Source organism: Sus scrofa, chromosome 7 (assembly GCF_000003025.6).
Source record: "Sus scrofa isolate TJ Tabasco breed Duroc chromosome 7, Sscrofa11.1, whole genome shotgun sequence".
In the NCBI taxonomy this organism is placed as follows: domain Eukaryota; kingdom Metazoa; phylum Chordata; class Mammalia; order Artiodactyla; family Suidae; genus Sus; species Sus scrofa.
In genome coordinates this window covers 20,165,591-20,192,654 of record NC_010449.5, presented here as the reverse complement: position 1 = coordinate 20,192,654, position 27,064 = coordinate 20,165,591, and the positions used below count along the sequence as shown (strand labels likewise).

At 42.2% G+C, this 27,064-nt stretch overlaps 1 protein-coding gene across 6 annotated transcripts in view; it reads right to left on the bottom strand.

Moving 5' to 3' along the window:
- Positions 1 to 27,064, bottom strand: part of CARMIL1 (capping protein regulator and myosin 1 linker 1) — a 317,002-nt gene that overhangs the window by 160,777 nt on the left and 129,161 nt on the right. For all 6 annotated transcript variants that reach the window (XM_013977486.2, XM_021099791.1, XM_021099790.1 and 3 more), the window contains exons 3-8: positions 24,339 to 24,389; positions 18,045 to 18,104; positions 9,346 to 9,467; positions 1,649 to 1,746; positions 1,240 to 1,310; positions 908 to 981 (exon numbers count right to left, since the gene is read on the bottom strand). In XM_013977486.2, coding sequence (XP_013832940.1) covers positions 908 to 981; positions 1,240 to 1,310; positions 1,649 to 1,746; positions 9,346 to 9,467; positions 18,045 to 18,104; positions 24,339 to 24,389 — 476 coding nt within the window. The remainder of the gene's footprint in view (positions 1 to 907; positions 982 to 1,239; positions 1,311 to 1,648; positions 1,747 to 9,345; positions 9,468 to 18,044; positions 18,105 to 24,338; positions 24,390 to 27,064) is intronic.

Genomic DNA, 27,064 nt, shown 5'->3' with positions numbered 1-27,064 from the left:
AAAAATAACTTGAAATGGCATCTGGGGGGCAAGGTGTGGGTGTTAAGAAGAGGCAACCATCCACTCTCCAACTCCAGCTGTCCAAATGGCATAAAATCTCAGATTTCTCTCTCTCTGTTCCAAACAGACAGAGGAGATTTCAGGAGTTGGGAATGACTGCGTTGGCCTATCCTATCTGCTTACTTAAAATAACCAGCAGCATCTTCAGGGCTCAAGACATTGGGACAGGCCAGAATAAAGGACAAGACTGGGGGTGGGGTGGGAGGTTGCAACACCCAACTTTGCCCAGGAGCAAAATCACTTTGCTAGGTCTGCTCTAGCAGAGAGAAGAGGGAAGCGAATGAAGCTCCTTTTGTGGTGCCTGATCACACAAGCCAGAGCCCTGAACATATTAACGTCAACATCGTAAAACCTAAGAGTTTCTCAAAAAACTTGTAACAGGTTTCATAGTTTTATTGTCATTAGCGTAAGGCAGATATTGGCAACCTGATTTCCACCAGTGCGTGCGTATAACCATAGCAACCCACCATTCATATAGAAACTGTAAAATAAGAGTCACTGCATAGTGCAATGGTCCCTCCTAGAAAAATGTCCTAAATGGCAGTTAAGCAAAATCATTCTAGGTTTTCTATACAGGGTAGAGAGAACCTAAGAATGAAATTGTTTCCACAGTTTCTAAGTGTAAACTGTGGATTTGAGATACACACAGGCACCCCCACCCCAAACCATTCACAGTGAGGAGCACAATGGAAACTATTACTTAGAAGGCAAGCTCCAGAGTTTCTCAGATTCTCCTGACTCCCCTGAAAAAGGATTTCTGGAGATAATGTACCCTCCTAAGTACCGGTAGACATGGGCAGGTCTGAAAGCAAAATCAGAGGTGAAAGAAAAGAAAGAAGTAGCTTACCTGTGGTCAAGATGACTGAAGTCTTGTAAATTCAATTCCCTGGTGTCTTGTGTCAGGTAAATTGTATCCACGTCCTGTTTGAAATATAATTCAGTCATGTAAATAGTCCACGGAGACGACCAGAGAAGCAAGAGAGATGCAAAAAGAATCAGACAAAGAAACAGGCAGATCTTGGTGACATCTGAGGAAGGAAGATTTTAAAGCAAACCATGAGTGATGCAGAAAAACGAGGGAGAGGAATAAACCAGTCGAATATCGGAATATTCTCCAGGTGTGTGAGTGTATCATGTAAGTGTGTGTGTGTAAGTGTGCGTGCACACAGATACACTTACCCATTGTACTTCTTCCCTGTAAGAAAATCCAAGCCAGTCGCAGACACAGGCATACATCTGAGAAAATCCACCTGAAATATGCAAGACAAACGTGACCAGTTTGCAGCGAGACGATTTTTAGGGGAAAATTTTAAAGCTTAAATATGGCCGACGTGGACAATGCTGATTATTCTTTCCGTTTGGGAAAACAGCAGATTTTCCCCCCCCCCTGGTCTATAGTAAGTACATGGCAGGATGCAGTGCAGCTTAAATACAGGACGTTTGTCCACCAATCTGAAGTCTGTGCAGTACTAATTACACCTTCAAACTAATTGTACCTTTACGGCAGCACACTAGGAATAGCCTTCACTTCCTGGCAAAAGGGCAGCCAGCCAGCCATTTATTTTTTGGTTTTAAAATGCACGCTCACCACAGGGGCCCTGCTCGGCCACAGGCTGGCTATCCCACAGAGCCTGGAGACTGGCCAGCCGCTCAGATGGCTCCATGCAGACTTTTTTCATGATTCTCCTGTAAGATCAACAACAACGATACATTTCAAAAAATCCAGCTTTCTGAACTGCGCTCAGTAATTTATTTTGTTATACGCCTTTTTGGGGAACAAAGATGAGGATCCCATTTTTTGAGCACCAGCGAGCTATGGGAACTTAATTTACCTTCATGTATAAGCTAAAGTATGTCCATGTTATTTATGTAATATATCCTGCATATTATTTGTTTTAGAACATGAGATTTCAACAGCCTAGTTCAAAAAGAGTGTGTCTACGTCATACATTATTAGATGTGTATACTAAACAGTAATGTAAATTACTAATTTTCAAAGAATTAAGTACGAACCTCCTCTTCCGTCCTTCCATAGAACAAATGGAACTTAGCATTTCGTATTGGAGGATCTGTTCCTTTTACTATCTCTTCCCCTGGACTACAGCTTCTCTGGGGCTTGTGCTTACAGGAACCCAAACACAGCTCAAGACAGTTAGCAAATAACATGCAATGGGGAGTCTGGGAGCTCAGGGGGGACCAGGATGGAGGGGAGCCTTAGAGGTCAAATGAAGTGATTGAGATTTTGTCCTCAGGGCAATGAGGAGCCACAAAAAGGCTAAATGCGGAGCAGGAGATGATGAGATGACACTGTAAACAAACACCCACCAGCCAGGAAGTATAGGGCAAACTCTGGAAATAAAGAGCAAAATAACTCGAGAAATTAAAGAGAATGTCCCAGGATGGTCTGGGGAGAGTCAAGGTCATGAATTGTTGGTGGCACCAAGCTGACCAGCTGTGGGCTCTTCCCCTGCAGCTCCCGGCAGCCCAAATACATGAGGAGAGGAGGCAGCTGGCTTGCCACAGGGATGCAGGCTTTCCAGGCCACCGAGCCAGAAAAACAGTGGGGACAGAAGGAGCAGAGGGGTACTGACAGGGCCTCGCTGGAAGGATGGACATCATGGGGCTCAGGGGTCAGGAAAGGAAGGGAAGGCAGGAAGGAGATGAAAGAGGAAAAGCCAAAGGATGCGCGACCTGGAGGTCTGTTCCCCCCACTCCCACCCCCTCTCCCTAGAGTCCAAGTATTGGTCCTTCTAAGAGAAAGAAAGTGAAAGTCCACAGGCTGTGGTCAGAGAGCGAGGACTTATTATGACTTCACCCCAGAAGAAGCTGTTGAGATGGCAAGGTCTCGGGTGTGGCTACGGAGGGGAAGGGGGCGGCAGGGAGAGAAAGGGTGTTAGCAGATCAGAGTCACCCAGGACTGGGATCGGACCTGGGTACAAAGGGGTAAAATAAACATACTAAGTCATACTGAACATTAATTTTTTAAATGATTTTCAAGGACTTTGTGTATAATGCTCATCTCTATGAATTTCCATCACCTTGTAGAATATTCCAAGAGAATGTTCCTGGTATTTCCATTTTCTGATTGGATGAATTCCAGAGCAAATGTGCTAGAGCCTGACAAGGTGCCTGGCTGGCTTGCTCTATTCCTAGAGAAAAACTCAAAAAATACACACCCCAGCATTTACATACAAGCATTCTGCTAGGACTGAAAATATTCCCCCTTCTTTATATAATTTTTATGACTGAAGCACAAGCAGATACAAACAATTGAGACCAAATGTCAGTGATTTCCTTCAAATTCTTGTGTAAAAGCATGAGATCCACCAATGCAGCATGATTTTTCTCAATTTTACCTGAACACACCTTATCACTAACTTCCGTTATCCTAAAAGTGGGGGACAACTGTGGGTTTAAGAAGTCACTCACAATGAAAGCGGATGTTATAGAATCTGGCAATTTGGAATAGTTCACCTTGGTTCCGTACCATCATTCTGGTATTTCAGTGGCATCATTTTCTGGCTACATGACAGCACAGCCAGATATTACGCAAAGAAAGAGCAGAGCAGTCAGGAGCAGATACATTTACACAGATGAATTAAGTGAACCTGGGATACACAAAAGCTGAATTTATGTCTGGCTTCATCTGAGATCACATTTCTCTTCTAAAATGTGCTTTATTTCAGCTGAACTGTAGGGTATGCTGTTTCGATGATGCACAGAATAAAGTTAAGCTAGTCAAAAACAGAAAATAAGGCAAGAAGCCAGGAGAATTAAGAATAGGAGGGTGGCACTCAGCCATAACAATGAACAAAATAATGCCATTTGCAGCAACATGGATGGAACTAGAAAGTCTCATACTGAGTGAAGCCAGTCAGAAAGAGAAAGACAGATAACATATGATATCTGGAATCTAAGATATGGCGCAAATGAACCTATCTACAGAAAAGAAACAAACTCATAGACATGGAAAACAGACTTGTGGTTGCCAAGCGGGTGGGGGGTGGGGGATGGACTGGGAGTCTGCGGTTAGCAGATGCAAACTATGGCATCTGGAATGGATACGCAATGAAATCCTGCTGTATAGCCCAAGTATATCTAATCACCTGTGATAGAACATGATGGAGGATAATGTGAGAAAACTGAGTCATTTTGCTGTACAGTAGAAATTGACAAAACACTGTAAGTCAACTACAGTAAAAAAAAAAAAAAAAAAGTTACAAATAAAAATGAGGGGAAAAAAAGAATAGGAAGGTGGCAGTCTAGGGTTATAGGGGGAAAGGAGCTAATTCTCATGGCAAGTTCAGAAACCAGAGCCTAACTTTACTCCAAAAGCAACACTAGACAGTCACACTGAGAGGTAAGGGGAAATGACCCGAAGAGTGGGGCATCAGCTAGTGTAGATGACTGTGTGGACAGGGCCCTGTCCTAAGGAGGCTACACCTAGCCTTTCTCTCACCTTCACAACCACCCTCCAGACTCAGTCTCTGTCTGAGTTTTTCCAAGTAGGTCCCCTCTGTAACAGTTCTCATTGTTCTTTTTTCAGGAAGATGGGGGAAAAAATTAGATTTTGGAAACTCAAGGAGTCTCAAGTGCATTTATTTACATAAAAGATAAGGTTATAAGAACTTCCAGAAGGTGGCCACTGTTTCTTACATATTCTAACACTAGACACAAGGAAGGGAAGGAAAACCAAGCCGACATGAGTTCTGCCTGCAGCTAAAGAGCAGCGAAGAGCCATCTGTGGATGCATCCCAGGGCTGCAGCTCACACACACGGACACAGAGACAGAGCGTGTGTGTCAGACAGGCAGACAAAGGAGCTGCGGTCACAGTAAGTGCCCTAACGGGTACACCGAAATCCTAGAAAACGGATAGGCACATCCTGCCACTGACTCACAGGCAGTACTACACAGGTTAAACCAGCTACATTTACATGATGTGCATTAAATTTACACAAGATTCAGAAAAGAGTTCTGTGCAGCAAGGAATCGTGAACTCCATGACGGGCATGCCCACTCTCTAATGCAAACCTCATGCTGAAATTGTTGACGTGGAAAGAAAAAATTTGTAAATTACTTTACTCCACTGAAAGTAATTGGTTTATCTAAAATTCAATTCCAGCGCTCATCCTATACAAGGTGGCAGCTGTCCTGGGAAGAGTACAGGTTTTATTGATGCAAACCACACCACAAAAATTGTTACCTACTGTTTTAGAAAAGTGTAGGAACGACCAGGGCCTGGAAAGCACTTTTTTTTTCCTTCCGGTTTACCCATCAACTCCTATTTTGCCACTTCTCTTCACAGTAACCTCACCTTTTCATACTTAATTGGCTTTTGACCTCAAGGGGGACTTGCAATATGATTTTTATCATGGTAGTGAAGACATATTGTCCTGACATATTGACACTAATACCCAGCCTACTTGCTTTGAAATTGTCACATATATGAAAGATTAATCAAACATGCTGAAAGCCTAAGAAGATCATGTTAGAAAGTTACTCTTCTGTCACCTAAAAAAGGATATTAGCCACACTTAACAAAAAAGCCAAATTAGAGAGATGCAATCAACATACATACAGACATATACAAATATTGAAAAATCATGCACATCATAGAAATTCTCTGTAAACATCACCCATTTCCATTCTGAGATAAAAGTTATGGAGCATTAGAGTTAGGCAGTGTACATGAGCAAATTTAATCCTCACAAAACTGTGTATCATTATTCCTATTTTACAGATGAGGACACTTCGGCATTGAGAAGTGAGTTAACTTGCCTAGAGAATCTGGACATTCTGCCCCTTCCAGTTCCACCTCAAGGCTCTCTCCCCCCCAAGTTCATAAGCAGCACTGCAAGACTGACTCTTCTCCCTTAAGCATAGCTGTCATTTAATTCTAAAGTTCAAAAGCCCTCACTAACCCCTAGTGCCTGTCCCAGAGGCTTTTATTCAGGCCCTGTCCAGGTGGACATCATCTTCACCTCACAGGGTATCTGCAGGCTCCCAATTTCAACACTGCTGCTGTCCTCCCAAGGCAAGTAAAGTTGCAGCTGCTCCTGCCCTCGCCTCTGCCATTCCCCACCTGAGAACTCTTCCCAGAGCCCACCCCTGACAAAAGCCCTCCTATTTAAAAAAAAAGGGGGGGGGAAGAACCAAACACAAATCAAACATCATTTTCTTGACATCCTAAGTTAAACAGAACTTTCCCGTCTCTGAAATCTGAGGGTGTTTCACTCTCTTCACATTATTATTTGCGGAACTTTCTTTCATTACCTTTAGACAATAAACTCTTAGAGGTCAGGAAACATTTCACACATGTACTTATGCCTCAAGAAGTTCTGGAGTTCCTGTTGTGGCACAGTGGTTAACGAATCCGACTCGGAACCATGAGGTTGCTGGCTAGATCCCCGGCCTTGCTCAGTGGGTTAAGGATCTAGTGTTGCCATGAAGTGTGGTGTGGGTCGCAAACGCGACTCAGATCCCGCGTTGCTGTGGCTCTGATGTAGGCTGGTGGGTACAGCTCCAATTCGACCCCTAGCCTGGGAAACTCCATATGCCACAGGAGCAGCTCAAGAAAAGGCAAAAAGACAAAAAGACCAAAAAAAAAAAGAAGTTCTTAAGAGTGACCATTTTCTAAATTAGTTCTAACTCATCCTAATGACCCAATTTCTTTTTTTTTTTTTCCATTTTTTTCTTTTAATCTCAGGAGTTCCCATCATGGCTCAGTGGAAGCAAATCTGACCAGCATCCATGAGGATGCAGGTTCGATCCCTGGCCTCACTCAGTGGGTTAAGGATCCAGCATTGCCTTGAGCTACAGTGGAGGGTGCAGATCTGGTGTTGCTCTGGCTGTGGCGTAGGCCAGCAGCTGTAGCTCTGATTCGACCCCTAGCCTGGGAACCTCTATATGCCGTGAGTACAGCCCTAAAAAAAAAAAATCTAGTTTGGGTTTGGAGAGCAGCCAGGGTTCTTGATATTAGAAAAGCAGACAAAACAGTTCCTGAAGGGAACTGTCATTACAGCCACCTCTGTGAAAGTGGATTAAACAACTCTCAGCACCCTCCCAATGTTCCTGTCTTAGAGGTGAGGCCTCCAAGGACAGGGACTATCATACAACAAAGATGAATGTTAACAAAACAGTGCTAACTAACAGTGATTTGACTTTTAACTTTCCATTTTCTCCTTTAATCTTTACATTTTCTCTATATTTTAAAATAAACTTTCCTCGGAGATACTGTCGTGGCGCAGTGGTTAACGAATCCGACTAGGAACCACAAGGTTGCGGGTTCGATCCCTGGCCTCACTCAGTGGGTTAAGGATCCAGCGTTGCCGTGAGCTGTGGTGTACGTCGCAGACGTGGTTCAGATCTGGCGTTGCGGTGGCTCTGGCGTAGGCCGGTGGCTACAGCTCCGATTCGACCCCTAGCCTGGGAACCTTCATATGCCACGGGAGTGGCCCAAGAAATGGCAAAAAAGAAAAAAATAATAAATAAATAAAAATTAAAAAATAAACTTTCCTTATTTAATTGGGGGGGTGGATGTCACTCTGTTACAGAGGGAGAGAGGAAGAGAAACATCCTGACACATACATGTAGAGGGGAGATGAAGAAAAGATTCTAGTGTGAATATTAATTTCAATATTAATTAAATATCTCAATTTTTTCCCTACTTGCATTTTTCTAAGTATAGTCAAGGAGACTGGTTATATTTTATACATATTTATGAACTCTTTATATATTTGATTTTGAGCGTGGATTTTTTTTTTTTTCCCCTCTTTTTAGGGCCACACCCGCTATGTATGGAGGTTCCCAGGCTAGGGGTCCAATCAGAGCTGCAGCTGCCAGACTACACCACAGCCACGGCCACAGCCATATAGGACCTGAGTTACATATGCAACCTACACCACAGCTCACAACAACGCTGGATCTCTGACCCACTAAGCGAGGCCAGGGATTGAACGAACCCACGTCCTCGTGGATACTAGTTGGATACGTTTCCGCTGAGCCACAATGGGAAATTATATTTAAGTAAAACCAGAAATTCAAGTCCTCACAACTTAGCATTTCCTTTATATCCAGGCAACCTGAGATGATTCGAGAACTGGTTAGGGGAACTGAGGGCTGCCTGGTTTATTTGCCCTCCTCATTTGCCTGCTTCCTGGTATCTGCTCGTCAGACTTTGCTGGGTGATCAGTTTCAACCTGAGCAAGGTGAGGGCTGAGCACCCAGGGTCCCCACCATGGGCTCAGATAACACATTTGACGGGACAAATAAAGGAGGCTTGAGAATTCAAACGCAAAAGGTTTGAAAGACACGAAGGCTAGTAGGTGCTCTGCTTTTTCGCCTCTTAATATACAGGCAGAGTATCACAGGGACCTGTTCCATGAAGGGCAACAGTCCCCCAAATCTCCCTCCTACTCCTGCCACGCAAAGTGCCCAGCTAACTGTCCCTGTGCTCTGAATGAGGTTTTCCCATCTCTTCAGCAGCAGAGGTATTCTCATTACAAACTATGATTTTATTTCTGACATGAGGCTCTCTTGGCTTCTACCTCAGCCAGTTGAACTCCCACTTGCCAACAATTCACACGCTGCCTAAGTACAAACTCGGGTACCCAAGCACAGACTCCTGGTTTAAAATGCTTGTTCAAAAAAAAAAAAAGAGGGCAGGTTCAGACAGCATGTACTGACATCCCTCCTGTGTATTTCAGAAAAGTAAGAGGAAAATGAGAGAAGCTGATTTCAATGTTCAGGTTTTGGTTGGTTGGGGTTTGTTTTGTTTGTTTGTTTGTTTGTTTTTTGGTTAAGTTTCCTCTTACCAGATAGGGAAAAAAAAAAAAAAAAAAAAAAAAAGGAAGGAAAAGAAAGCATTCACACACCTCACTGATGCTACAATTGATGCCTCCCTCCAAAGTGTCCAGCCCCTGGCATTCTGCTAAGAGGTGTGAGGAAAATCCACACCAGGGTAAATCTCAGGCCCTATTAAAAAGGTTTCCATTTTAGTCTTCAGAGGAGAGGTTACAGGATTGCCTTCCTGGCTCAAGTTCTTTAAAGAATAAGGCACAGCCCTACAGAAAATCTCGGGCCTGCAATGCAAAGGTCTGAAGGAGGGTTTTGATGGTCAATGTCTAAGGGGAGAAGGGAGGGTGAAAGAGGAACCACCCATCTATATTTCGGGTGGTTTTCACTCTGAGGTCCAACAAGTGCCCTGCTGCCCTTGCGGGAATAAGCCTCGGGGTCCCGCTTCTCTGTAGCTAAGTCCAGCAACACCCTCAGCCCCAAGAACTCACACGGGCGAGAGGCCAGGGAAGATCCTGCGCAGGCAGGTGCCCACGTGTGCCAGCACCTCACTCACGTCCTCGGGCGATGCCATCTTCATGGAGATGCTGCATTTCTCCATTTCCACAACCATCTGCAAGAACCAGGTTGGACATGGCTTAATAATGAATCCAGTGCATTACTTTATTTTATTGGCCACGGCATGCAGCAGCTTGATGGGGGAATCTCAGTTCCCAGACCAGGGCTCCAACTAGGGCCACAGCAGTAAAAGCACCAAATCCTAACCACCAGGCCACCAGGGAACTCCTTTAAATTTTTCCTTTTAAATGATATAAACTCCGAAATTCCCATTGTGGCTCAGAGGTAACAAGTCCAACCAATATCCATGAGGATGTGGGTTCAATCCCTGGCCTCGCTCAGTGGGTTAAGGATGCAGCGTTGCTGTGGCTGTGGTGTAGGCCAGCAGCTGTAGCTCCAATTCGACCCCTAGCCTGGGAACTTCTATATGCTGCAGGTGTGGCCATAAAAAGCAAAAACAAAACAAACAAAAAAAAGATATAAACTACATACAGTAGCCCTCCTCATCCATGAGGAAACATTCCAAGGACCCCCCCCACCCCGGCCAAGGGAAAGTCCCAAAACACAGATTTAATGCCTCACCCTATATAGACTCTGTTTTTTCCTATACATACGTACCTATGATAGTTTAACTTATAAACCAGGCACACTAAGAGATTAACAATAATAACGAATAATAAAATAGAACCACTATAAAAATATACTGTAACAAAATGTGAATGTAGTCTCTCTCAAAATATCTTATTGGACAAATTCAATGCCTTTTCCTTTTTTCTTTTTTTTTTTTTACATTCAAGTAGAGCTGATGTACATTATATAAGTTACAGGTATACAAGACAGTGATTCACAATTTTATAATTTTATACTCCATTTATAATTATTATAAAACATTGGCTATATTCCTCACGTTATAAGGAATATAACTTATTTTATACATAATAGTTTGCACTTCTTACTCGCCTACCTCTATATTGTCCCCTCCTCCTTCTCCCCACTGGTGACCACCGGTTTGTTCTCTGAGTCTGCTTCTTTTCTGGTATATTCACTAATTTGTTGGATTTTTGAGATTCTACACATAAGTGATCTCATACAGTATTTTTCTTTCTCTGACTTATTTCACGCAGCACAATACCCTCCAAGCCCATCTATATTTCCACAAATGGCAAAACTTCATGATTTCTATGGTGCAGAGTATTCCACTGTGTAAATATATAGCACAGCTTTTTTATCCACTCATCTGTTGATGGACACTTTTAGGTTGTGTCCATATCTTTGTTATTGTGCTCAATGCTGTTGTGAACATTGGGGTAAATGTTTTTGAATTGGTGTTTGGGGGTGGTGGATATATACCTGGATTAGAAATGCTGGGTCATGTGGTAGGTCTGTTTTCAGTTTTTTGGGACACCTCCATACTGTTTTCCACAGTGGCTACGCCAATTAACATTCCTACTAGTCACATATAAGGGTTCCCTTTTCTCTATATCCTGGCCAACATTTGTTACTTGTGTTCTTTTTGATGACAGCCATTCTGACAAGTGTAAAGTGTTATTGTATTTCCCTGATGACTTGCATTTCCCTGATGACTAACAATGTTTTGCACCTTTTCATGTGCTTCTGATGGCCCAAAAAGAAAAGGAAAAAAAAAAAAAATGTGTTTCAAAAAACAAGACATGTTATGAGATGTTTAATGAAATGGTAAAATCTGGAGTTCCCGTCGTGGTGCAGTGGTTAACGAATCCGACTGGGAACCATGAGGTGGCGGGTTCCATCCCTGGCCTTGCTCAGAGGGTTGAGGATCTAGCGTTGCCGTGAGCTGTGGTGTAGGTCCCAGAGGCGGCTCGGATCCCGCGTTGCTGTGGCTCTGGTGTAGGCTGCCAGCTACAGCTCCAATTAGACCCCTAGCCTAGGAACCTCCATATGCCACGGGAACAGCCCAAGAAATGGCAAAAAGACAAAAAGACAAAAAAAAAAAAAAAAAAAAAAAAAAAAAAGATAGCATTATCTTGGGTCTCAAAAATATTCATGTAAAATGCCATGCAATTATCACTGTATAAAAAAATCCTCATACATTCATTTCCTGTTAATTTGTATAAAATTAGGAGGAAGGAATACTACCCTTAATGTACAACTAACCAACTGGATTAACAAAGAAGCTTTTAGATTTGCTTTAGATTGTCCTAATATTAGTTAATATATTTTTTAAAAAATAGGGAATTCCCTGGTGATGCCGTGGGCTACTGTTGTGCTTCAGGTCACTGCTGCAGCACAGGTTCAATGCCTGGCCTGGGAGTTCTGCATGTCCTGGGTACGGCCAAAATCATCATCATCATCATCATCTGTCTTTCAAAGAGTTTATGTTAAAAGAAAAGGTAATCCAATTTATTTGCCAAAATGACGAGATCGAAGACTTAAGTCATTTGAGTCCTTAAAATGCTACTTTTCCATAAGTCCCCCTAGAAGACTCTGTTAATAACTATTTAATACATACCACCTTTATACAGGGTAGCTGGCTCCTTGTATAAAAAGCAATTTTAATATTAATTTTCAGCACATCCATCAAGAAATTAAGGGTACTGCCTTTGAAATTCTCTAGAGAAAGACTGCATTGCTCTTGAACAGCTTGTCCAAGAGATGCTTCCCTCAAAAAAGGCAGCCGGCATCATTGTACTTGGAGGTATTTACCAATACAACCCCAGGATAGTTCAGTGAGTAAGTGTCTTTAGTTAGATAGAGCTGCTTTGTGCAGTTAGGCTCAGATGTTTCATACACATCGATCTGGGCATATGTGTGTTTTAAAAAGCCAGACACTTTGGGAAGCCAGACACTTGTCTATGTTGAACACCCCACCCCCAAACTTCCTGCCACAGATAATTATATTTTTCACTATAAGGTACTTTTCCCTTCACATCTAGTGCATCTATTCAGTTCACAGTTTGGGTATGAGTAATTAGTAATTAGCTTATTCTAATTTCACTTAATCTGAACACTTAATCATCCTTAATTGCACAGGATTGAATAGAATGACAGGGAAGAAAAAAAGGTGACAGGTGGGAAGACATGAGGCCTTCAAATTCAACTTTATATGAAAGCATTCATCCAGCCCCACATAATATGACACCACCTTTGCATAATGTAAAGATTACAACCAAGTGATAGAGGTGAGACTAGTGCAGTAAATCATTTCATCAGGAAAAAGAATTCCCTCTCGTATTTAAATATCTCTTTCCCTCCTATTTCAGCTGGGGAAAACAGAATGTTTGAAACAATTTTTGCTGAGACACATAGTAAAACATAACCTATGAGCACCAACACACATTTAATAGCGATATAAGCACTAGTATCTTATCTAAGACTCGTTTCCATTTCTCCCCGCCCCCGCCTCTCTAAGGTAGAACCACCTGACGAACCTTTAATAGAAGCATTTTTACTAAATCCAGCCAAGAGACCTGTGCAGTGTTTTTCTTCCAACAGAAAACAGCCATGGGTGGTTTACACAAATCTTTCTATGAAATGGCAAACAATTAACCTTATAATTTAAAACAAGAATCTTAGCAGGTATTTCAGTTATACAAAAAACAGCCTCCAAATTCCATAAGAATAAAACTGTACACCCTTTGGTCTCTATTTATTGACCGTGACAGCAAGCGAACTTGAACACCAGGAAGTGTTATGGCAATGAGACTTGTAAAATAAGATGAAAGTCTCCCACGTTTTCCCCAAGAAAGAGGAAAAGAGCAATAGTCAAAGGCACATTTCACAAACTCAATACCAAATTCTCTCACTCTCACTCAGAGACCATGAAGTGTGTGTCCTCTGGCATTCTATCTGAATTTACAAAGTATAATTCAATAATAATGAAAATATGACAGGAAAGTTAATAAATCTTGGAGAACGTTGGGGAAAAAAAAAAACACACACAACCGTCCTCATCGAGGCTAGATTGCAAGGGCCACGGCCAAATACCACAGTCCTGAGGATTTCACATCAGAAAAAAATGAAACCTGAGACATCAAGGGTTCTGAGGTTACACAGGTTATGCATTCTCAACCTTAGGGACACAACAGAACCAAATGGTCATGTGTGTACTGGGGGAAGGGGGTCCTCCTGGCGGTATTAGTATTTTTTTTAATTTTTACACAATTTTTAAAGGTTGTACTCCATTTACAATCATTACAAAATATTGGCTATATTTTGTGTTGTACAATACATCCCTGCAGGCTATCTTACACTTAATGATTGAGGTACCAATATTTCTAAAAAGCACCATAGCAATTTTGAATACCACTAACGACTAGTATTGCCAGTGTCTGAATTGCTCGCCCCTCTGGAAGCAGTACTACTGTTTTATTAGCTGGTAATTTCATGTACAAGGTCCATACCATGGGACAAAGTCAAACCGAGGCAATGTTGTAGAGCTACTCTTGTGGGACTTACAGGGACAGAACAGCTCTATGGGACTAAGGTGAACTGCTTTATATATTGGAGGGACAGGTCCACAAGTGTGGTCAGTTCCAGCAGCCACACAGGAAAATAAGTCTTGCTATAGCAACATCCATTCTCATAATTAAATACCACATTCTAATCGTCTTCTGAATATAACCTTGGCATTAACATTTTAATAGTGCCCCTCTGTTTCCATCCCAACCCCCAAATCATAAACATAAACATTCCTAAATTAAGATCATCAAGAAGGCCCTGGTTATGTCATCATTCATGAGTGATCATTCACTCCTGCATATGTTTGCCCAAATGGGCAAACATATGGCGCTGTAGTTTTTCTTCCAAACTCCAGTTGCTGGAGAATGATAAACACATAGGAGCAAACACTGCTCTGAGATGAACTATGGAAAAGTTCCAAGGATTTGTATATAATCTCGATCAACATAAAGTGACAATTTTGACAACTTCTTTTAGGAATGCTATCAACAAACTACACACACAAACAAACATTTTCTTTATAGTCTTAAAAACTAAAATAATGTTTAAGGATCAGGCGTTGCAGTGACCTACAGTATAGGTCACAGATGCAGCTTGGACCCCACGTTGCTGTGGCTGTGGTATAGGCTGGCAGCTGCAGCTCTGATTTGACCCCTAGCCTGGGAACGTCCATGTGTGTGGCCCTAAAAAGACAAAAAAAGAAAAGTAAGTAGAAAGAAACGATAAAGATCAGTGTAAGAATCAATACAATAGAAAATAATCAATAAAGTCAAGGGAGAAAAATCAATGCAACTAAAAAGCAAGTTCCTTGAGAAGAGTTGATAAACCTCTAACCAGACTGATATATAAATGAAAAGAAAGAATAACCAAATTATCAATATCAGGAACGATATTCTACAGATAACACGTAAATGCTATGAACAACTTTATGTCAATAAATATGACAACTGAGATGAAATGTGTACATTTCTTAAGAAACACAAGCTACATAAGCTCACTCAAGAAAAACCTATGAACCTATCTAAATCTATTAAATTGACTTGTAGTATAAAAAAACACAACTTTTCCCTAAGAGAAAACTCCAGGCCCAAATGATTTCACTGGTAAACTCAACCAAACATTTAAAGAATAATTAATACCAACACTATATAAGTTTTTCTAAAAAAAAAAATTGAACATAGGGTGCTTCTTCCCAACTCATTCTATGAGCCCATGATCCCTCTAATCCAGTAAGCAGATAAAAACATTAAAGAGAGAGAGAACTACAGCTGGTAACTCTAATTAACGTAGAAGTAAAATTTCTCCATGAAACGTTATCAAATTGAGGTGGGGGTCATCTGTTTTCCATAGTAAACGGTAAGCAAGCCTGAGCTGGGTTCAAAAGGGAAACCTTCCATCATCCCACAAGGCTGCTCAATGCAAACAGAACACTAAGACGTAACCTGGGTAAAGCCTAGTTGCAGCAGTGAATTCTTGGCATCCCCAGCAAGGCATGTAAGGGTATAAGAGACCCACGAGGAATGTCTCCCAACAGCAAGAAGGCAAGAAAAAAAGAAATAAAAGGCATCAATATTGAAAAAGGAAGAAGTAATATTGTCTTTAGACACAAGCAATACAATCATCCATGTAGAAAATGGTGGCATCTATTAAAAAAAAAAAAAAAAAGCTGCTGGAACTAAAAGATTAGCATAGCAAGGTGTCAGGGTATAAGACCAATATGCAAAAGTCCATTGTATTTGCATATATCGGCAAAAAACAATTGGAAGTTGAAATTTAAAACAATGCCACTTATAACAGCATTTAAAAAACAAGAAATACTTAGAAATGAGTCTGACCAAAGATATGCAAGATCCATACACAGAAGGCTACAATAAAATACTACTGAGATATGTTCTAAAAGACCTAAATACATGGAGAAATATACAGTTTTCTTGGGTCAGTGACTCCATATTGTTAAGGCATCAATTCTTCCCAAACCAATTTATAGAGTAAATATAATCCCAATCAAAATCTCAGAAGGCGTTTTTGCAGAAACTGAGCTAAATCTAAAATTTGTACGGGATTGTAAAGAACCTAGAATCACTAAAACAACTTTGAAGAACAAAGTTGGAGGAAGAACACCATCTGATTTCAAGTCTTACTATAAAACAACAGTAATCAAGACAGTGTGATGGTGGTATAAAGACAGATGAAGAGATCAAAGGGACAGAATTAAAGGGACCAAAGAGTCCAGAAACAGACCAACATTTATGTGAAGAACTGATCTTCAACAAAAGTGAAAGCCATTTCAGTGGGGAAATGACAAACTTTGGTACTGGAAAAAGTGGATATACTACACATAATGAAAAAAATTGATCTTACATAGTTTTATACACAAAAATCACTTCAAAGTGGATCCTAGACCTAAATATATAACCTAAAGCTCTAAAACTCCTATATGACATAGAATATTCTGTGGTCCTAAGTTAATCAAGGACTTATTCAATATGACACTAGCACAATCCATAAAAGAAAATACTGATAAATTGGACTTCATCAAAATTTAAAACTTCTGATTTTTTGAAAAGCACTGTAAAGAAAATGAAAAGACAAGTCATAAACTCAGAGAAAATACGTATAAATCACATATCTGATAAGGGATTTATTTGTATTCAGACTGTATAAAGAACTCTTAAAACAACAAGAAAGTGGAGTTCCCATTGTAGCTCAGCAGTAATGAACCCAACTAATATCCATGAGGAAGCAGGTTTGAACCCTGGCCTTGCTCTGTGGGTTAAAGGATCCAGTGTTGCCTTGAGCTGAGGTGTAGGTCACAGACATGGCTCGGAGCCCACATTGCTTTGGTTGTGGTGTAGGCTGGCAGCTACAGCTCTGATTCAACCCCTAGCCTGGGAACTTCCATATGCCACTATGGCAGCCCTAAAAAGATGAAAAAAGAAAAAGAAATAAACTCAATTTTTTAAATGGCAAAAGATATAAACTGACATTTGAACAAAGAAGATACAAGACAGCTAATAATAAGCAGATAAAAAGATGCTCAATATCTTTAGTCATGATGGAAGGGCAAATTAAAACTACAAATGAGAAAGCACGACAAATTCACTAAAATGGCTAACATTTAACACACTGACCATACCAGCGTTGGGAGGATGTGTAAGAACTGGAGCTCTTATACAATGCTGGTGGCAATGTAAAATGTACAGCCACTTTGGAAAACAGTGTAGCAGCTTCTTAAAAAGGTTAACATATGCTTACCACACCATTCAGCCATTCTACTTCCTAGATATTTACCCACAGAAAATAAAGGCCACTGTCCAATCAAAGATTTCTAAATAAATGTTCCTGATACCTTTGCTTGTCAGCCCCAAACTGGGAGCCGTCCAAATGTCCATCACTGGGTGACGGATAAACAAATTGTCATACAGTCACACAATGGAAGACTACTCGGCAATAAGAAGGAACTACTGAGACATGCAATGATATTAATCCATCTCAAAATAATTGTACTGGCTAAAAGAAGGCTATCACACTGTATGATTCCATTCATATAAAATTTTAGAAAATGCAAACTAATCTACAGTGGCAGAGAGCAGATGCCTGTAGCTGATTAAAGACAAGGGGCAAGAGGGAATGTTTACCACGATGCATGAGAAAACCTTGGGATGATACATATGTTTAGTATCTTGAGTGCAGTAATGGTTTCATAGGTCTACATGTCAAACCTTATCAAATTGTACACTTTAGCTGAATACATTACTTATAGTTCAATAAAGCTGTCTTTTAAAAAATCTGCATGTTATTAACACCGCAAAATTCATTTATCATTATAGTCCCAGAAAGACCTTATATAGTACCGTAGACTAGCTATGAAATTTTACTGCTAAGACTTGTACAGCATCTCTAAGGAAAGTACTCTCACATTTACATTGCCAGCCAACATAAGAGCTAATTAGTTCTTTTCAAACTCAGTTATGGAGAACATGTTTCTCGAATCACAAATTCCCAACCCCTGCCCACTTAGCCCCTGTTCAGTCTCTCATTGAGAAACTTCCATTTTCCTTCATCTTGTTTTTCTATGTTATCTAAAGAAACTCTCAGTAGTGAACCAAAGAGAAGGTATTGCCTCATTTCAGAAACTCAGGAAAGATTTTGCCCTTGCAGTAATGACAAACAGGCTTCTGTTGCTCACACTCACCTGAGCTGGCTTACTGCAGATGACGCCATGAATCTCCAAGTAGCTGAAGGTTATTTCGAGCTGCAATTGAGGGAGAAGGGGAAAAGAGAGACCTGTAATGCGGGTTTTAAAACCTATAATTCGATGTAAAAATGCCTCAATTAGAAACAGTCTAAGTACAAAGTATTGGGCATCTTCTAAAGATAGGCTGGCTTAATATCATCATTCATTCAATAAGACATAACCTTGATCTATCATATTTCAGGAAAAACATTATTCACTTTTCTAAGGGACTGAATGGAAACGAGAAGTCTGACTTTTTAAACTTCATCCAAGGTCAAAACCAATGGAAAGTTTTTGTACTTCTACTCGTGTATTTATTTACTGAGCAATGAATTGTGAAGGGAGCTATCTAAATAGATTTTTTTTCTCTTATGTCAAGATTTTGCCTCAGTAAATCAGATCAGGATAATGACAATGTTAGTTTTCCCTTCTTTCGAAAGCCTTAGCTCTTTGGATAACACTCTGACTACTTACTGGAGTCATGATTCTTTCCGCTATCTTCCATTGAAGTTCATATTTTGAACAAGTTTAGAAAAATATTTAGGAATTTTAATCTGTGCTTCAATGAAACACACAGAGGTTTAAAAAGTCTCCTCTCTCTGTATAGACATAAATGATGATTTCCTATTTTAACAAGTGCCCTTTCCTCTCTTCTCCTGTAAGCAGCACTTTTTTTCTTCAAAACATCTCCAGTCTCGTACTCTTTGCCTATTTTTCCTGGACAACAGCCACTAATCTTTCTCCCAGTTTTGCAGTCTTTCATCTGAGTACAGTAAACAGTCACAGGGCATGAGGCTTAGGATGGGGGGGAACTGAGTTGGATTATTTTACTTTACCCTCTAGCCTTAAAACTAGACATGTCATGGGAAAAGAATCCATCTAGAGTCAAACCCATAAGACCCTTAGTTCTGTCTGCTGGCGCTATACTGTACCTTTATACACTTGGTTGGCAAAGTTTTAGAACAGAGAGCCCCTAAACCTATAGGTAAATACCTTCAAGTATGGTGATGAGGGCTGGAGGTAGAAATATAATTGCTTCTTTTATTATTCACAGGGTCAACGAACAGAAACTTATAGAAGACCTATTATATGCCAGGACTAGAAAGAGGAAGGTAGAGGCAGCCCTGAAGGCACATTTTAAACATTCAATTAGAGTAGAAGTCATCTTACCTATCATTATCAAGATCTATACTTGGTGGGTTTTGAAAAGGCATTTAAAGCAGGGAATTATTTTCTAAAAGGAGTACATCTCCAACTTCATTTATTTCAAATCAAAACTCATAAACATTTTCGTTTGGGAGTTCCCGTCGTGGCACAGTGGTTAACGAATCTGACTAGGAACCATGAGGTTGTGGGTTCGGTCCCTGCCCTTGCTCAGTGGGTTAACGATCTGGCGTTGCTGTGAGCTGTGGTGTAGGTTGCAGACGCGGCTCGGATCCAGCGTTGCTGTGGCTCTGGCGTGGGCCGGTGGCTACAGCTCCGATTGGACCCCCTAGCCTGGGAACCTCCATATGCCGTGGGAGCGGCCCAAGAAATAGCAAAAAAAGACCAAAAAAAAAATTTTTTTCATTTGCTGGCCGTGGATATGATGCCAAGGTTTTTCTCTGAGTAAGCCACACTGGCTGGCCTGCCAGTGGCATTTCCTCTGTGGGCCACACCCATAAATGCAGGGCACCCAACTTCCAATTCAAGCCCTTTAAAATGGAGAACTTGAAACCCTTGCAGAGAGCATAGGGGATGTTCTTCTACCTCTTATTCTACTAATAGGCAAATTGGTCTCTTTCAGATTTTAGAATTTTCTGGATAGTAACCCTTTACTGCACCTTTGCATTAAAAAATAGTGTTTTTAAACTGAAAAAAAAAAAAAAAAAAAAAAAAGACGACTCTTGCAAATCAATATGAAGTCATAAGTTCTCTAGGTTATCATGTTCCTCATCCCGTCAGCCTTTAACAGCCTTGTTATCCTTACCAAGATAGTATTTTGTTTGGTTTTGTTTTGTTGCTTTTCAGGGCCACACCTGCAGCATACAGAAGTTTCCAGGCTAGGGGTCAAATTGGAGCTACAGCTGCCGCCTACACCACAGCCACATCAACGTGGGTTCTGAGCTCCTTCTGCGACCTACACCACAGCTCATGGCAACGCCAGATCCTTAACCCACTGAGCGAAGCCAGGGATCAAACCCATGTCCTCATGGATGCTAGTCAGGTTCGTGACCACTGAGCCATGATGGGAACTCTAACAGTAGGTTTTTTTAAAGTGAATTATTTCATCAACATTCAGTCTTTCAGAGACACATCTTTCCCAGCCTATTTCATTGGCATGTGAAATATTAACATTTTTAAAATTTTCTATTCTAAGTGCTATGAATAGGTTTGGAAACAAACTCCTGACCCTTGGTGGGCATCTCATTCAACTGGTGGGAACAGGTGTCAACAGTGACACTCTCTTATGAGCTCGCAGCTCTGAAAATGCAGCTGCCATCCGAATGCATCATCAGGGATGGCACAGGCAGCTCTGGCCAATTTGGCTGCAGGAGGTTAGTCAGAGGTCAGTTAAGATGCTTCTACTGCCCCTAAGGAGTAGCCCGGGGATAAGGAGAGTGCCAGGGAGCCAGGAAAACACCAAGGCATTTCAGCTAGGCCCTGATGCATGATTTCAAGTTTGTCCAACAAAGAAGGAGTGCAAAGGGAGATTTAGGCAGAAGAAAAATAATCTGCAAAGGCACAGCGGCATTCAAAGAACTAGAGCAAGGCAGAAACTAGAAGGAGAGCTGCAGTTCCAGGGATCAGCAAGGAGGCCGGGCTTGGGATTCCTCAGAGCCTCAGTTACTGTCGATGGGGAGGAGGGGAGTCACCCAGACAGAATGACAGACATCAGAGCAAGGGAGGCCATTCTCTCTAATCGCATCCAGGCTGTTTTCAACAGGCCTGTGCTCTGAGGCCCACCCCAAAGACGGTTTAAAGGATGTCCCTGGGCAGGAGGACTACTTAGGAAAGTAACATAGGCAGGGTGCAAGACAACCTGAGGACATATTTAGGATGGACCCACAGACACTAGTGCTTGGATAGATAAGCGGAAAGAACAGCTCTTTGACCATCTGCTCACGCACCCCACGTGCCCCCAGTAAAACCGTCCCCATCCAACAGACATCAGAACACATCTCAATGCGATGATGCGACAGTCCTCCGGGAACCCCCACTATTCCACAGGCAGCAATCCATGGCACAGCTGCCCAGTTTCTCCTCCTCCTCAATCCTGGGTGCACCCTCTGGCTCCCCGAATGTCTTGTGCATCTGCAACTGCCGAGCCTCTGACCAGTGGAAGACCCTTCATCTCCCTGGTGGACTCGGGGTGATCCTCCAACCCAGCTCCTCTGCAGGCCCTTCCCTGATTGGATAATTACCACCCCAACCCCCAAAGCAGAGCTGGGGCCTTCTGGGCGGAATGGCAAAGTTCCAGTTCTTCATCTGTGTGCGACTGCAGAGGTGTTTGCTTTGTGAGTCATTGCAGAGATGAAGTTTCCTCTTTTGTGCATCTGACTGCATGTGTGGTTCATTTAACAGTAAAAGACCAAAGAAAATGTTTAATGAATCAAGCCCCAAAGAAGAGAGAAGAAACCTATGTGAAAAGAAGGGGCTCTGGTACACTACTGTTCTGAACAGAATTTCTTCCCGGGAAAATGTTATAGACACTGGCTCTGCTTCCTGCCCCAAAACCAGGCTTCTCTATGGGGGAAACTGGCACGCAGATCTTTGGAAAAAGATCTGCTTTTCTTTATCTATGAGCTGACAATGTCAGAAATCATAACCAATGCCCAAACTACTCGAACCAGGCCAACGTGAAGTATCATATACATCGTGGGATGAAGCTGGGCCTTCGCTCAGGGGGCAGAGCAAGGAGGGGACAGCAGAGGGAGGCAGGTGACTTTCTAAGAGGTAATCCCCCTTCTGCTGTGTCGTAACATTTTTAATCAGGGTAAACATATTAGTCAGGAAACTTATACTCATTGGATGGCTTGACTGTTTTCTTAAGCCCATAAAATTTCCTTCCGCAATTTTTCACCAGCTGGATAATGGTTAACTCACTTCCTTATATCCTGCCTTCAGGTATATTAGTCTAGAGGAAATTTAGTCCAACATCATTTAAATAATAACTGATTTAATTTATATGACATTATAAGCATACAGATTCACTTTATTTTATCAAAAAGGGTAGAACCAAAGGTCTCATTTCTCTGAGAAACTTTATAAAAATTTAGTGTTTGCATGATCAGAAAGAAAAAAAGCAGAGGAATTCCCGTCTTGGCTCAGTGGTTAACGAATCCGACTAGGAACCATGAGGTTGCGGGTTCGATTGCTGGCCTTGCTCAGCGGGTTAAGGATCTGGCGTTGTCATGAGCTGTGGTGTAGGTTGCAGATGTGGCTCGGATCCCGCATTGCTGTGGCTCTGGCGGGTGGCTACAACTCCGATTCGACCCCTAGCCTGGGAACCTCCATATGCCGAGGGAGCGGCCCTAGAAAAGGCAAAAAAAAAAAAAAAAAAAAAAAAAAAAAAAAAAAAGGCAGAGGTACCCATAGCCTTTGACTAGCAAACCATGGGTTGGTATCTTTGCAATGTTCATTGAAAATCATGCTAATCATTGGTTTGTTGGTCCTACGAGGTCCGTCTCATTACTGCACCGTGTCAGGCACATAAAAGGTATTCACGACATAGTGGCTCAATAGTGAATTTTAAGAATAAAGGACTGAAAACATGAGCAAATAATACTGCATCCCAAACATCACAATACAGTGAGGCTCAAAACACCTTTCAGGAGTCCCCTTCATGGCACAGTGAAAACGAATCTGACTAGGAACCATGAGGGTGTGGGTTCCATCCCTGGCCTCGATCAGTAGGTTAAGGATCTGGCATTGCTGTGAGCTGTGCTGTAGGTCGCAGATGCGGCTCAGAACCCACATTGCTGTGGCTGTGGTGTAGGCCGGCAGCTACAGCTTTGATTAGACCCCTAGCCTGGGAACCTCCTCAAGTGCGGCCCTAAAAAGCAAAAAAATAAAATAAAAATAAAACATCTTTCAAACCTTCCCCATTTTCCTGAGCATGTGGGCAGGTGAGGCAGTTCAGCTTGGTAGAAAGCTAAAAAGAGGAGGACATAGCGAAGCCAGTTCTCCTTTCTCCCATTCATTACTTGTGAATCCTTTAGACAAGCCAGCTTTGCATTCTTTGAGCTATTTTCTAATGGCTCACCTACAAGGCTACCATGAGAATTAAGTGAGATAAAATGTTTAAAATATGCTTAGTAGATAATTTATTAAATTCCAAAATAACAAGCCATGCAAAACCTCTGCCCGCATCCTTTGATGAGAATCATGCAGCTGACACCTGCTCATCAAAGTTTGACCTTGGGCAAGTTTCTGAACCTCCCTGTGCCTCGGTTTTCTCATCTGTAGGATGAGAATGATAATGGAACCACATCACGGTTTTCATAACTTGTTTTTAAGGACTTCATCTTCTTTCCTAAACCAGCACTCAATACATGCAGCTATCATCATCTTTTTAGAAATATTATCCCACTTTCTGGTTACCATTCAGTTCATATCCTATAAAACTGGTCAACACCTTTTTGTTACCATAGAGAAAATGAACGAGGCAATGATGATGCCTAATTCATGAGCCATTGGTTCGAATTTTAATTGGCACCCTATAATGAAGAAAGACTATCTTATAGAAAACATTAGATCTTTTAAAGAAGAAAATGGATCGGTGCTACTCTTTATAGGCAACACCAGAGCCTGTAATGTGGTGGAGGGGGGGGTTGAGGTGGCGCTCTTCAGAGGTGTAAGAGTTACTTCCCACCTGTCAAAGTCTTAGAAAAGGCTGCCATTACTGGACCCAAGGAAATAAGAACTAGACTGGAAGAAAGTGTAAACCAGTCCCCAGTGGAGAGAGAAAAGTAACTGAAATCCACAAGGCTCGGGGATTTGGAGCACAAAACACGTCGCCAATTTTCTTGATGCCTTTTTGCAGAGAGAGGGTCCAAAGAGTAAAAAGCATTCATCATCACGACGTTTCAGTGCTTTCTGGGGAGAAGGCAGGAAAATGCAGTTGTATAAAGAGAACCCTGAACACACTGGCCTAAATCATAAGTCAATGGCATTGAAAAGCGAGTGTGTGTTGGGGTGTGTGGGTGGGGGGGGTATCTACATGTCTGTGCGTCTGTCCGTGTTGGAAGGAGGAAACCCATCAACACTCACCTTGGTGGGGATCCGCGCTGTCACGAGGAAGGCTCGGCATGACGTGAGCACCTGTAAGGCAGAAGCAGTGGCATCAGTAAGAAGTACCAAAAAGTGGGCTGGGGGGCTTCGGGCTTCATCCCCAACTCTGCTTCTCAGTGATGCCTCTCTCAGTCCTAGAGAGAACGCTTAAGGAAGTTTCGATTCCAATTCTCAGCTGGGAATATACAGTTCTCTCCCGGGGTCCCACACACCCATAGGCCCCTCTGGCCCAGCAGGGACTCTTGTGAATACAGAGGCGCTGGAAATAGTCTGAATGTCTCTTTCAAACCTGGAGCAGAGACGCCACAGCCACACCCTCAGCGTCTAAATGCATCACTCTGCAACCTGGGGCTCCTGGCAGGCCTCAGGGGCCGTTGCGATAAAGAAAGGGGGCTCCACATGATCTTGAGAGAAAAAGAATGAGTATGTGTATGTGTGACTGGGTCACCTTGCTCTACAGTAGGAAACTGACAGAACACTGCAAACCAGCTATGATGGAAAAAATAAAAATCATTACCAAAAAACCACTGTAAACCAACTACAGTGGAAAAAATAAAAATCATTAAAGAAAGGGGGCTCCAACACTTTGATTTGCCAAAGAACTTCCTCGTCGCTAAACTGATATTTAGCAAAGAATTCTAGAATTGAATGAAACTTTGAAAACGTAAGTCAAGGACACTGAGGCCCAGGTTGTTCTAGGATTTACCCGGAGTCAAGCCGGGACTCATCCTGCTCCTCCACACACAGAAGGGGACTCTAGGACAGTGCCTGTGGCCTGGTCCCTGCCTCTCTCTAGTCTCCCAGCTGCAAAGAGAAACAGTGTGTTTTCCGTAAAACTCTGTTTTGAATAATCAGGTCCCCACTAGCAGGGATAACTCAAGTCAGGACCCTCTATGAGACAGATGACAAAGGGAGGCAGCTGGACAGTGGCTGGGAGAGCCTGATAATGAGCCAGGGGAAGGCACGGCCCATTTTAAGACTGTTCACCTGGACACCTCCAATCACAACTATTCCCAGGATCGTCCTTTTCTTGAGATCATTTTTTGCTACTCGATTTTAGAGGTGACATTCTCTGAAAGAGTGACTTCTAGAAGTGGAGGCAACAAAAGATATCTATACCTGACTGTTCCATAGGCCGTAAACCACTGTTCTTTTCCCAAAGGGGAGATCGTTCCTTTTGACTAAGGCCCTTGGGAGACGGGCCCCTGTGGCTCTAACAAACCACAGAAAGGAGAGGGGCCTGTAAGAAATGGGGTCACATGAGTGAGTGGAGGTCCCATATAGCCCAGGAGCAGTAAGACTGGCTACCTAACTTCCAGGACTTTGTTCAAAAATTGTGGAGACTTGGAGTTCCTGCTGTGGTTCAGCAGGCTAAGAACTTGATGCGCATCCATGAGGATGTGGGTTCGATCCCTGGCCTCACTCAGTGGGTTAAGGATCCAGTGCTGCCGTGAGCTGTGACAGAGGTCACAAATGTGGCTCGGATCCCACGTTGCTGTGGCTGTGGCGTAGGCCGACAGCTGTAGCTCTGATTTGACCCCTAGAACTTCCATATGCTACAGGTACGGCCCGAAAAAGACCAAAAAAAAAAAAAAATGTGAGGACTTTCTAGACAGTGACAGAAACCATTAACCCAAATGCGGGACCCTTCTGAGAGTCATGCCTCGTCCTTAGCCCCATTTTACCGATGAATAAACTGAGACTCTGTGATGTAACTCAAGGGCAGAAGCAGGATTCACACCTCACTCTATAAACTTCAAAGTCAATGCTCTTCAGCACTAGGCTACCTTTACAGGTTCCAACCCAACCCTGCCTCCTGGTACCCTAGTTCCTGGCAGATCGGTTAGGTTTGGGCTAGGAAGAGGGAGACCAGGACAGCCTGTGTCTGGGAAGGGATTCACAAAACTCCTGGCTCAAATAGTACCCTCCTCAACAGTCAAACCCGGACACAGGTTCAATCTCTGGCCTCGCTCAGTGGGTTAAAGGATCCAGCATTGCCATGAGCCATGGCGTAGATCAAAGACACAACTGGATCTGAAGATGCTTTGGCTGTGGCGCAGGCCTGGAGCTGTAGCTCCAACTCGACCCCTAGCCTGGGAACTTTCATATACTGCAGGTGCAGCCCAAAAAGGGAAAAAAAATAAATAACTAAAGAAGAAGAGATCTGACAGTAATAGAGAGAGAAAAGAGTTCCAGAAACAGGTGTGACTTGGGGTCGGGGGACGCGTCATTTGCTTAGGTCTGGCAAACAGATTATATGTGACTAAATTACAAGATCAGGACTCACCTTAAAGGATGGAAAATTTGTCACCTCTGAAGTAGGACCTTGCTCCTCAGCACATCTTTTTTTTAAATTGAAGTATAGTTGATTTTCAATATTGTGTTAGTTTCAGGTGTACAACATAGTGATTCAGCATTTTTACAGTAGTTTGTATCCGCTAATCCCATGCCCCTCATTTGTTCCTCCTGTCTTCCCACTCGCCATTGGTAACTGTAGTTTGTTTTGTGAATTTGTTTCTGTTTTGCATATACATTCATTTGTATCATATGTTAGAGTCCATATCTAAGTGATACCATACAGCATTTGTCTTTTTCTGACTCATGTCACTAAGCATGATAGTCTCTAGGTCCATGCACACGGTGGCAAATCTCAGAATTTCATTCTTTTTGATGGCTGAGGAATATTCTATACCATCGCATATCTT